This window comes from Orcinus orca, chromosome 6, assembly GCF_937001465.1.
Source record: "Orcinus orca chromosome 6, mOrcOrc1.1, whole genome shotgun sequence".
In the NCBI taxonomy this organism is placed as follows: Eukaryota; Metazoa; Chordata; class Mammalia; order Artiodactyla; family Delphinidae; genus Orcinus; species Orcinus orca.
The window spans coordinates 39,387,660-39,400,454 of record NC_064564.1 but is presented as its reverse complement, the minus strand read 5'-3'; the positions used below and the strand labels follow the sequence as shown (position 1 = coordinate 39,400,454).

At 39.4% G+C, this 12,795-nt stretch overlaps 1 protein-coding gene across 5 annotated transcripts in view; it reads right to left on the bottom strand.

Moving 5' to 3' along the window:
• Positions 1-5,506: 5,506 nt before the first annotated feature.
• FRMD3 (FERM domain containing 3) overlaps positions 5,507-12,795 on the bottom strand; it is a 315,701-nt gene continuing 308,412 nt past the window's right edge. For 4 of the 5 annotated variants that reach the window (XM_004285376.4, XM_033415860.2, XM_033415861.2 and 1 more), the window contains one exon: positions 9,878-11,009. In XM_004285376.4, coding sequence (XP_004285424.1) covers positions 10,411-11,009 — 599 coding nt within the window. In that variant the 3' untranslated portion in view covers positions 9,878-10,410. Of the gene's footprint in view, positions 5,731-9,877; positions 11,010-12,795 lie in introns of those variants that run through there. The other variant, XM_004285377.3, reaches the window with a different exon arrangement.

Genomic DNA, 12,795 nt, shown 5'->3' with positions numbered 1-12,795 from the left:
TTTTTCTTTTTTGGCCTATTGATGTGATAGATTACATTAACTGATTTTGGATGTTGAACCAGCTTTGCATAGTGGGGATAAACCCTCCTTAGTCATGGTATATAATTGTTTTTATCCATTGTTGCATTAAGTTTGCTAATATTTTGTTGATTTTTATATCTGTGCTCATGAGAGATATAAATGGTGCGTAGTTTTCTTACAGTATCTTTGGTTTTAGTCTCAGGGTGTTGCTGACCTCATAAAATGATTTGGGAGGTATTCCCTTTGCTTCTAAACTCTGAGAGAGATTGTAGAGAATTGGTACAATTTCTTCATTACATTTTTGGTAGAATTCACCAGTGAACCTATCTGGGCCAGGTGCTTTCTCTTTTGAAAGGTGATTTTACTTATTTGATTTCTTTAATTGACATAGGCCTACTCAGATTATCTATTATATTCTTTTGTGACTTTTAGCAGATTGTGTCTTTCAAGAAATTAGTCTGTTTCATCTACTTTAATTTGTGGGCACAGTGTTGTTCATAGTATTCCTTCATTATCTTTTTAATGTCCATGAGATCTGTGATGATGTCCCCTTTCCATTTCTGATATTGGTAATTTGTGTCTTCTCTCTTCCGCTCTTTTTTTTTTTTTTTTTTTTTTTTGCAGTACGTGGGCCTCTCACTGTTGTGGCCTCTTCCATTGCGGAGCACAGGCTCCGGACGCGCAGGCTCAGTGGCCATGGCTCACGGGCCCAGCCGCTCCGCGTCATGTGGGATCCTCCCAGACTGGGGCACGAACCCGCGTCCCCTGCATTAGCAGGCGGGCTCTCAACCACTGCGCCACCAGGGAAGCCCTCTTCCCGCTCTTTTTTTTAGTTAGCCTGGCTAGAAGCTTACCAATTTTATTGATTCCTTTCAAAGAATCAGCTTTTGGTTTCATTGATTCAACTAGCTATTATTTCAATTTTATTTAAAGGAAATAATTGGTAATGATCTGACCTGCAGAAGGATTTGTCACACTGTCATTTGGATCATTTACTTTCTCACACAGAAATGTACAAGAAAAGGCTTTACCAAATCCTAGATGCTGAGTTTTAATTTTTACCCATTCTCTTTCAGTTAGAGCCACCTTATTTAACCCAGTCTAATCACCAAAGTTTGAGAAAATAAAAATATTAACAAAAAGATAGCTCCCCACTTCTTATCTTTATAAAGAAAGAAGAATTCTTTTCTGTAAGATAGACTCTTTATCAGTTAAATGGTTTTAAATTCTTCAAAGAAGGAAAAATTAGCCATATGCATTTGACTTTCACACTTAAATCTTCAGTTCTAGTCATTAAAGGATTCTCTTCCAGTGTTCCCTCCCTCCATTCTTTTAACACAGTCAAGGTCAGTGACATAATTTGCAGGGCCCAGTGTAAAAATTATAACGTGGAGCCCCTTTTTCAAAATACAGGGGGAAAGTGCAGTTAAAGGTACAAAATATAAAGGTTTTTCTTTTGAAAATATTTTATTATAAAACATGAAAGAGTAATAGTGATAGATGAGTAATAACATTTATGTTACAACAAGTAATGTCACAAATTGCAAAAAACAATAGTTTGGTGCCATGATTTTGTATAATACAATAGATAATGATACTCTATTATATCTATATATCAATATAGATATATCTTGATTGATCGTAACATAATTTTTTAGGTTTCACTTTTCTGCAAATTCATTTATTAGGCCATTAAAACTTCTTTTAGCAACTTCATTTTCAATTGGTATAATTGAAAGTAACATCAGTCACTCTAAACAAATAATCTTTGATAATTTTTAATTTTGAAAAGCATCTCTGTTGATGCAACTGTTATTGGTAATTTTAAGAGTATTTCATAGGCTGTAACATTAGAATAAAGTTATCAATTATTTTGAAATATAAATTCAAATATATCTTAGAACTGATGCTTCTTGTAGAAAATTTTTTCTAAAATGTTTTAACTCTTCTTACAAATCAGTTTTCTGTAATTCTGAATTTAGGTTTAAATGTTAATAAATATAATAGCATTTTACTGTTTCCTCTGACATTTCCTGTAACTTCTGGAGGTTGTACAAGAAGCTGAAAGTGGTTTCATGATTTGTATGGAATTTTAAATGCCTGTTGATTTCTAACACTGTATCTTCAATCACAAGGAAAAATAATGTTACAGTCATCTATTTGTTAATAATTGGTCCATGCAAGTTTTTATGTGAAAATAGTGCCTTTTTCTGTGAAATGTGAGGATCTTTAAATTTAATTTCTATTTCCAAGCCTTTGGATATTTATTGTGCAATGTTGCAGTGGTTTTCAAAACCAGAGATTCTAAATTCTTTGAAGAATCCTAATTAGTCTCTGATATAGTTTATTGAAATATCCATGTGTCCACTTCATGTTGTAATTAGTTAATGACAAAGTGTACTGCCTAAGTGGTGGCAGATCTTGTCCCAGCGCTCAGACCACAGAGTTAATATCTGCACTGATGCAAGAAAAAAAATTATGTATGGTGACAGATGTTAACCAGAATTATTGTGGTGATCATTTTGCAGTATGTACAAATATCAAATTATTATTTTGTACACCTGAAACAAACATAATGTTGTATGTCAATTATACCTCAGTTTAAAAAATTTAATTAAAAAAAGGAGATAATAATAATAGTTCCTGGGACTTCCCTGGTGGTCCAGTGGTTAAGACTTCGCCTTCCAATGCAGGGGGTGTGGGTTCGAGCCTTGGTCAGGGGCTAAGATCCCACATGCCCTGTGGCCAAAAAACCGAAACATAAAACAGAAGCAATATTGTAACAAATTCAACAGGACTTTAAAATTCTTTTTAAAAATCTTAAAAAAAAATAATAGTTCCTACCTCATAGGATTATTGTGAGGATTAAATAAGTAACTGTAAAGTTTTTAGAAAAAAAATATCTGTGCAGATACTTCAGAGATGGGCTCCAGGGACTGATTGGCAAGCAGGCCCTCCCCCACAGGTTACAGTGCTGTCCCTAGGGAACACCTCCTTTCTCCCAGGGCCAGCTTCCACTGGTGCAGAGAGTCCCCTCAGGGACCCCTGGGGTCTCAGACTGCCCAGTGTATGTGTGTGTGTGTATGCCTCGTGCTCAGACTAAACGCTCAGCATGCGTGGTGCCCATTGTTGCCTGCCTGATCTCCTGCACATTTTGTTGTCCCATTGGACTACAGTTACATAACACAGGTTCTAAGATATTATTATTAAGAATTTCAAGATGTGAGAGCAGAGCACTAAACAAAACCTTTGAGAGCAGGGCCTTGTCCAAGTTCACAGGTCACACATGTGTCCATGAAACCGTTCCTGCATCCAGTAGTTCTCAATCAGGGGTCATTTTGCCTATGAGGGTGGGCTACTTTGGGCTCTAATTACGTGAGATTCCAATTGAGCCCCTGAAAGCAAGAGTGACAAGATATATTAGCACCAAAAGTAGGCCCTAACCCTTCTTTTTGCACTCTCAAGCACAGGGATTGTCCAGTGGAACCTTCTGGGACACTCCAGTCCTGGGCAGTTCCTATAGCTGCTGTCAGCTGTACTTTCCTTCCTCAAGAGACCTGGACAACTTGAGTGATGGGAGACGGTGTGGTGACAACAACGGACATGGAAATTGCCAGGTAAGACTTTGCTGCTCAAGTAACAGTCTAAGGTGGGTCAGGTTTAGGGTGAAGTGTAGGGTGCTCTGCATCACAGTCATTCAGGGATCTAAGTTGCTGGCAGGTATCGACATCCAGTGGCACATGAAGGCTCACACATAGTCCAGGGCTTAGAAGTGATACAGATCACTTCCCATTCAAATTCCAATGGCCAGAATTCAGGAATACGACCATACCTACGTACATGAGGGCTGGGAAATGTAGTCTAAGTCTGTGCACAGCATAAAGAAGAAATGGTTTTGGAGATCCCCTGCCAGCCTCTGCCACAAGAAATTTGCAACAATGGGAGATTTAGAGTGAAATGTATGTAATGCATCCCTAGCCCTTCTGAGACAGGCACGGTCTTTTGGGGCAGACTTCCCTGAGAGGCAGCTTTCTAGCTATGATTCCTTGGACTTGTTAATAGTGTTTGGTTCACGTTACAGCTGATGTTCTAGCAAGATCACGCATGGAGTATCCAGCATCAAGTAAGTGCAAAGCTGACTGACACTTCTCATTATAAATTAGCAAGTTGGTTTGGGCATAAATCAGTCTTGAGTGTACTTAGTGTGACCCCGTTGCTCATAGTTAAGCTGATCATCATCGCTGTGTGTGTGCTGATCAGAAATGTCAAACTCATGACTATGGAGGTAAAAGTAACCTTGAGATTATTCTAACTCTCTACCTGCTTCACATTAAACAAGAAATTCAACATTACAAATGGTAAACAAATTGAGTGTGTAGCATTAAATACTCAGTGCCAGAAGGCTCATTTAAAATAATTTGTGTAATTTATCGTCTCACACCAAAACCCATGATACAATTACTTTTGGTGACTTTTAATCTGATTCTTTATGGCAGGTAGTAGATCTATGACTATAGGGCAGTAATCCTTCCCTATTTCACCTTGTCAATATTTTAGAGGAAACGAGCTGGAAGAATTGTTGAAAGAGGGCACCTAGCGGATGAGGCAAAGCCCTACAGATAGAGTGTCTAGAAGAGTCCTAGTTAACACCCATTGCTGTGACATAGTCACTAAAAAAGAGTCCCGGTTTGGACAATAAATTATACATAAACCCTTAGAACCAGGGAGTAGTACCTCTCTGTGGCCACCACTGTTCAGGGTCTGGTTTGCAGCTTTACAGAACCAGCACAAGGGTTATCAGGACACTGAGGCTGATTGAGCATGGGAGCGAGCCGATTCACATCGAGGAAATGACAGGAGACTGATCCCTAAACCAGGATGCTGTGTTTTTAACTTATTACGAAGAATATAACTGCCAGAGTGGAAACCAATGTTCGTTTGTCAGTACGTTCCCTCCCTTGAAGTGTATAGTCTCCTTGGAAAGCTCAGAACCCTTGGAATTATCAAAATCATAATTCTTGTGGATGAGGAGATCAAGGTGAGCCATGTTAGCTGGAGGAACTACAATAATTGGCAAGACAGGATTCAATACTTGGTATCTACACAAAGCATATCCTGTGTCCTACTAAGGGTTTTCCTTTGCAACCAGGAAAGCGGCTTGGGTTCTCTTTCCAAAGAGATATTTGGGGTCAGCATCAGCTACAGGTAAAGAAGAAGGATGTGTGGTTCCAAGCAATCCTCTGTTCTTTTCTAATATTATGTCCCAAGTTCCCTCACCCATCTACAAGGGCTGTCAGGGCCGATGTCAGTGGCAGACATCCTCTGATGCCTGAGGTTCAGCCGGGAGCAGCCTCCCCGACTCCTTCCTCGCTTGCAACACTGGAAGTGACAGATCTAAACAGTCTTGCGTGTACTTAGTGTGAGTCCTGCACCACTCCCCATCTCACGCCCCACTTCCCCATAGACAACAGACACATGGCCAGAAGAGGATTAAAATCGGCTTTATTGATGAATTGAGGAGCACAGCTGGGATCTGAGGCCCAAGCGAGGCTTCTTTCATCCTCTCTGAAGTGGTGACAGCTGAGGGCAGTGGGTGGGGCTCACCAAACTTACCCACCCTGCCACAGACCGAGGCTGGAACGTGGAGAGCTGAGTCCTGGGTGGGCCCACCACGGGCAGGTCCTGCTGGGTCTGTTTACGGCATGGAGACTGGAAGCCCAAAAGCAGGTCCAAGAGAAAGAGAGAGAGAGAGAGAGAAGCAGGAGGACAAGTAAGCAGGGTCCTTTAGCACATTATCTCCACCCAGTAGAGAAAGGCGGCCCCAAGAGTCTCAAGTTCATCAACCACAACCATCCCGAGGTCACCCAGGTGGAAGCTTCTCCCCAGTCCTTTCCTTCCAAGCTGAAATGTAGTTAGGAGAGCTTTACCCTAATCGGCTGAGCAAGGAGTATATGAATAAGGAAAAGGGTTTCTCCCACGAGGTGAGGCTGGGTTAGGAGCCTGGGCTGCTCAGTGAACAAGTGGTCAAAGGCCATTTTGTGTGAGCCTCCCAGTGTGCAGCCACTAACACAGGTGCTGGCTCGGGACTGACTCCTGATACCTCACACCTGAACACTGACCACTGAATTCCTTTTCTTTCCTGTGCTCTGGAGCTCAGACCCCTGAGGACTGCTGAGGAAGAACTTGACAGACTTCGCCCACCCCCCAACCCCCGGATGGGTGAAATGGATGAAGGAGATCAAAAGGTACAAATTCCTAATTTTAAGATGCATAAGTCCTGGGGATGTAATACACAGCTTGGTGACTCTGTTAACGATTCTGTATCGTATGTCTGCAAGTTACTAAGAGTCAGCAATCTTAAAAGTTCTCATCACAAGAAAAAAGAAATTTAACTACGTGAGGTGATGGACATTGACTAAACTTATTGTAATCATTTTGCAATATATACGTATATCAAATCATTATGTTGTATATCTAAAAATAATATACTGGTATATGTCAATTATATCTCGATAAAACTGAAAAGAAAAAAAAAAACATGACTAGGCCACCACAGCTAGGGTACAATTCAGCTGGACACCTATGGTGTTCCTGTAGTAAAGAGAGTCCCTTTTATTCCATTCAGAGTAACTAACACCTTCTGATTTAACTGTCAGGTGTGGAGTTGTTAGCTTTGGGCCAAAGCAAAGTGGAGGTCCTTTTAGGCCATGCATGGAGGGGATGACAGGAGTAGAATAGCAAGATTCTTCCAGGGCCCGTGAACAGATAGAAGTTGAATGGCAAAGTTGCAGAGCTGAGTCTGAGGTAGCTCTCTTTGGCACAGGAAGTGAGAACATACTAACTGCTGTACTCTGAAATCCTTCCTCCTGCCTGCCATACAGAACACCCCTTTTCTGGTTTTTTTTTCTGTGCTTTTCTATTTCTTTCTATCTTGATGCCCCTAATTAAACTACAGCTGTCTTTTATATTTGGGTGCATTTCTGGTGCACTCAATAGTTTTCCTTTGAGCCTGGGTGACTTCTGCAAAGGAAGGGTTAATCGCATCCATTACCTGTGATTCTTTTTCTCCCATACTATCACCATTCAAGGGTGACCTCATTTCATGGTAGCAGATGGCACCTTTCTGTAGTTTCCAATGGACTATTTATACAACTTCACTTTGAATAAAACTAAATGATTGCAGAAACATTTTTCCCCAGAGTATTTTTTATTAGGGATTCCTGCCACCATATTAACATATAAAACAATCTGGATGTTGACACAGAAATGCAAATTTCACTATACAAAGGCTCCAATCACAGGTAACATGGCCCCCAACTCTCTAGTATTTCAATGAAATCAATTCATTTTGACTTCTTCCCAGAGTTGTCTTTATAAATAGTAGACAAACCACGAAATATATTCCAGATACATAACATTTTACAATATGTTCCAAGCACGGACAGAAATACACAATACTTCACCTACGTTTTTTTCATGATCCAACTTGCATTAGCACTAAAGACAAGATTGTGTGTGTATATGTATTTGCCATATGTGTGTGTGTATAAAACCACAAATGTACACAAATGGTAGTTTTCATGGAAAACCGAAACCTTTGAGACTGGGTTTTATCCACTATGATGTCTGAGAGGGAGAAGGAATAACATGTCACAAATTCCTCAACTGGAGAAAAACAACTATGTATGAAGGGCATATCAGTTGTGTGTATACAAATACACACATATATACAGATTCACATATAAACACATATACCAATAATATGGAATATACATATACTCACACACTTGCTTTGAGTTCTGTATCTTACTGTATTATATATTCTCCATCTTTGGAAGCAGTCTTTTCCTCATTTGATTCAGGCAACTGGTGACTGTCTTCTAAGAAAACTTAAGCAGATATTTCAAAAGACTCTGATTCTATCCCTACAAAATGGCATTTCGGGATCCAAGTTTTACTTTTGGTAGCTATTGTTTAAATTCTGCAGACCCTATCCTCTCAACTCTTTCACTTAAAAACATTTCTATTCAATATTGAAGTTTTTGCCTAAGAGAAAGAGATGTTAGCTAGAAACGTTAAAATTATATATTTAATATTCCTTACTATAAATCTGCTTGGCTGGACTATGTGATACTTATTGTGTCAGTATTTTTCAATGTTTTATGATGGCTAATATATTAATTCCCTAGTTTAAAAAATATTATTTAATATTAGTGTAAAATGGCAAGGGCTAGATGATTTGTTATGGTTAGAACTTCAAAGAAAGTGATTTGAAGCATGATTAGAAGAGGGAACTAATTTTGTGCAGACTACACTGGAGTACCCTTATGTAAGAAAGTATGACTTTAAGTCATAAACAAGGGGGGAAAAATCTTCAGCTTCAAAGGAGGCCATTTGCAAACTTTCCAAATAACCTATAGAAAATATACTTCTACCTTGGTATCGAATTTCAGGTATCAAATATTCTTTATTAAAAAGCAAAATCAATCACTCAATGCACGAGAAAGAACATGCTATAAACTTAATAGCAAATTATACTATAGTTTGCTCAACTGAAGGCTTCATGAGCTGACTTTTAAAACTTATTTACAAAATTAAATGTCTAATAAAGCACTTAGATCTCCATGAATGAGTCGTACTGGAATGGCCAATTTGGAGATTATGTTAATGATAGACTTGGAGTTAGGGAGAGATTATAGGCAGCCCAATCCCTTTGAAAATATTCCATGCCTTCATTTACAATCTATGGAGAAATCCCTATGCTCTATGCCCTAAGCTCCATACTCTTTTCTTTCACGGTATTGGTAAGTACTGTGCATGGAAAGCCTCAGAACCTTTCTGTCATGGATTTAATGGTATGAAGGAAGGTACTAGAGCATTTGTCCCACCTACTGTCTAGTTAGGGAGTCATTTCACTACTTCACCCAAGCTGAAATGGTATATTATCTAATGAGTTGAGTCCCTTCCACTTTCTTAATGAGAGCCCCAATTATGAATGAGTTAAAATCTTAAGGAAACCAGGAAAGGAAAAGAGTATAATGACCGCCACAAAGAAAGATCATAGGCATTTATCAAAAAGCCAAAATCCATTCTCTTCACACTCTTTCTCACTGTTTTTCTCTCTCTTTCACACACACACACACACACACACACACACACACACACACACACACACACACACACACCTTTTACAGTTTCTTCCACAGAATCTCAATGAATGGCATGAGCGACCAAAAAACGTGCCTTCAAGTTTCTCCACTTTTATTTAGATCCACTTAAACATATTCATGTCAACTTGGACAGTGAGTATACTGTCCTTTACATCATCCAATACCTTGCATCACCATCACTTTCATAAAATAGATCATTTGTCTACCATCACTTGCCTGCCAGCCTCACCAGAACTCTTGTTTTGCAACTTACCAGTTGTCCAATTCCCATCTGCTTCCACTCTTGGGTTAATGTACAATAATATGCAATTAACTAGCATCTCCTTTAAACTTTTTTCCTTTAAAGTTTCACTTTATTTTAAAAACATTCTATTTCCAGAGCCAAAATATATGGACAGGATGCAAATGAAAGTAACAAATCATCTTGTCCAAATACTTTGAAAAATGGACCCTGTGTCCACTTGATGCTCTCAATTTCTACTTCCTCCAGTTCCATCATCCGTTTCAGAAGCTTACTTTCTACAGTGTTTTTCTACCTATTTTCTATCTCATATGCAGGTAACAACAAATTATGTTCAGCCAAAAATAGTTTAAAAAACAAACCAGTGCCAAAACATTAAAAAATTCCTGACATACCCTTTGTGCATTAGCCTTACAATCTGTACACTTAAATAACTCCAGGAGGCTTCTTTTTTTTTTTTTTTTTGCTAAAAATTTACCAAAATATTTTGAACACATAAAAATATTTTTAAAAAAACAAAAACAAAAGCCCAGCATAAATTTAGTTGTATAGGCATTGGTTAGAGAACATTGTTTTCGCTAAGGATTATATTCAAAAAAGTTTCTCTTGGGTTTTTACTAAAACTCGGATTCTGAACCTCATAGCTTATAATGGTGTTAACTATTAAAAAAGGAGGAAATCTAATTCAGCTCAATTTATTATAATAGATAAAGAGTATGTCTGTACTATAATAAAAAATAAACATATTTTTGGTTATTTAGAGGCCATCTTCCTGACCTGTAACTAAAATAACTGTATTTGATTTAAACTTATTTACTTGCAGTGAATTATGGAAAGCTAACTTAAAGGTCTGAATAATCAGTTATGAGTAAAGAACACCTGTTGATGGTCCTGTGACCATTCAGAACAAGGCCTTTGCTGAAAAAAAAAGAAATCACTAGTATTGAATATAGCCCTTAGTCATATGAGATATGAGCTTTATGAGCAACCCAGCATGTAAAGAACGAGGTTGACTTTGCCAGCCACCCACTCCTTGAGAGGACAGTAGTATTCATAGTGAAACTGCTCAAACTCGGGCGTCTGGCGGATTTCACATAAGAAGGAGAGATCAATACCTGACTCCAAAAGGAGGAGGAGCAGGGGGAATACAAAGAGCAGCAGGCCCAGGCCCACCACAAGGAGCCGGGAAAAACTCTTGACCAGTGGGTTCACCCGAATATGGCCACTCAGAATGTCATAGCTCCATGACAAAGCTTGGTGAGCCTCCTTCAGCTCTTCTTCTTCGGCCATTAAAAAGGCGTTTTCATCTGCTTCTAGTTCCTCAAACGAATCTGTGTCTTCTTTTTCCAACTCCAGCCTAGATGGACAGTCAAAGAGCATGTCAATCTCATCATCATCAATGGGGGTAGGGAGCAGGCTGGCACTTGGGTTGTATGCCAGTTCAGAGATGGTCAAGGGCTCTTCTTTTATTTTATCTTCCTCTTCACTTGAGGGCTCTTCATACTCATGGGATTCCTTTACTGGTGAGCTGGAGGTCAAGGGGGCAGAAATGTCATCTTCTTTGGGCAATGGAACACCTGTAAAGAGACATATTTTTCTTAATTTTAAATTTCAAGTTTTCTTCTTCCACAAAAATCTGTAAATGGAAACAAACCAAAACTAACTAATGAATGGAAATTAGGGAATCCATGAAATTGTTCTGTGGAATCCTGACTTTTAACAAAGTCATTTTTAGTATAGATCCTATACCATAAGTTCTAAGGTCAACGTGTTAAACCCAAGATAACCAAAATAGCTCAAATGGTTGGCAGTATTTACAATATTTACATGTGCAATTATGGTCTGAAAACCCCCAACTTTGGTCATGTTTACAAGAACAAAATGACAAGAAATCACTATTATAATTTTGAGTAGTGTCTTTTGGAAGTCAACACTGTCATCCAACAAAGTATTGTAGTAAAATTAGTCTACTATCTAATGGGATATTATGTTATGTATTTTTTCTAGTCTTCATTCTAGGCACAATTTTGTGGTTTCTCGTTTCATATAACTGCAATCATATCTGTATGAACAAATTTACATCTTGTTCCTTTAACATTTTAACTTAGACATTTTCTCTGTTGACATAAACTCCCACTGGCATTTATAATGGTTGCCAAATTTTCTACTTAGTTAATACAATAATAGTTGCCTATTGGCAAACATTTAGATTGCTTTACAGTTGTGAAAAAAGAATGCTATGAGACATCTTTACATATACAGCCTTTATCACCTCTTGTTTCAGCTCACTGGACAGATGTCTGAAAGAAAAATTGCTTGGTCAAAAGGTATGGACATTATTTCTTAACCTTTATTGGGGGAGAGGTATTTCTCAACCCTTCATTTTATAGATGGGAAACCCTTCAAATAGCAGGCCTAAGGCCAGTTCTCCTAATTTTGAGCCTTGGGTTCTTAGTAGGAAAGGTAGAATCAAAGAAATTTTCCCCGGGAGGGATGTACAGTATAATACCAAATTGGTAGCCAAGTACATCAGGTAACTGTAAGCCTGCTTTTAATGAATGCATTTCAGTATTTTCCTCTCTTCAAGATGTACAGGAAGTGATGTCACCAAGATGCCAACATCGGTTGTTCCTGACTTCTCTTCCCCTCACAGGAAGAACAACTAACAACCATTCACGGACAAGACATCACTGAGAAAATCCTAAAACATGGAAGTGAGGCTGAAGTACCCTCTTGTACCACAGAGACCAAGACAGACTGCATTGGGAGGGTAAGAGGAATGGCTATGCTGATCACACTGCTTCTCCCCTAGGCTGGCACAACATCACACTGAGAGATCTCTTCAGAGACTCCAGTTCCTTCAGTGGGAAAAGAGAGCCAGGGGTGACATCCAGCTCCCCGCCTAGCATTGTGGGTCACTTCATGGGAGCCCTTACTCTGTATTTCACCCCCCAGTATCACAGGGGAATCTGTGGGGCTCAACCACTGGGAATTCATGATGGAGAAGGCGGGGGGGCTTCCAACAGTCAGCACTCAGATCTTGGCAGACTGAGTTCCTACCTGCAGAGCCAAGTACTAGTCCCAACCAGTGGCTGTGCTCATATGCAGAATCTAGTTGGTGGTGCATCTAACCAGGGAAAGGACTGCCAGATTCAGATCCTCAGAGGAGGAGTTTTGACAGCCCTGGAGCCTGGTCTACTCACACCCAGGCAGAAGAACTGAGTCATAACCCCACCCACTGTGGATCCTAGATCCCTGTCCCTTCCAACCAGAAAGACTGTTTGGGAAAATTTGGGAGTTACCTGAAGTGGGCTCTCCCAGTCCTACCCAGGCAGGAGGGCTGAGTCATAGCTCCATCTGACA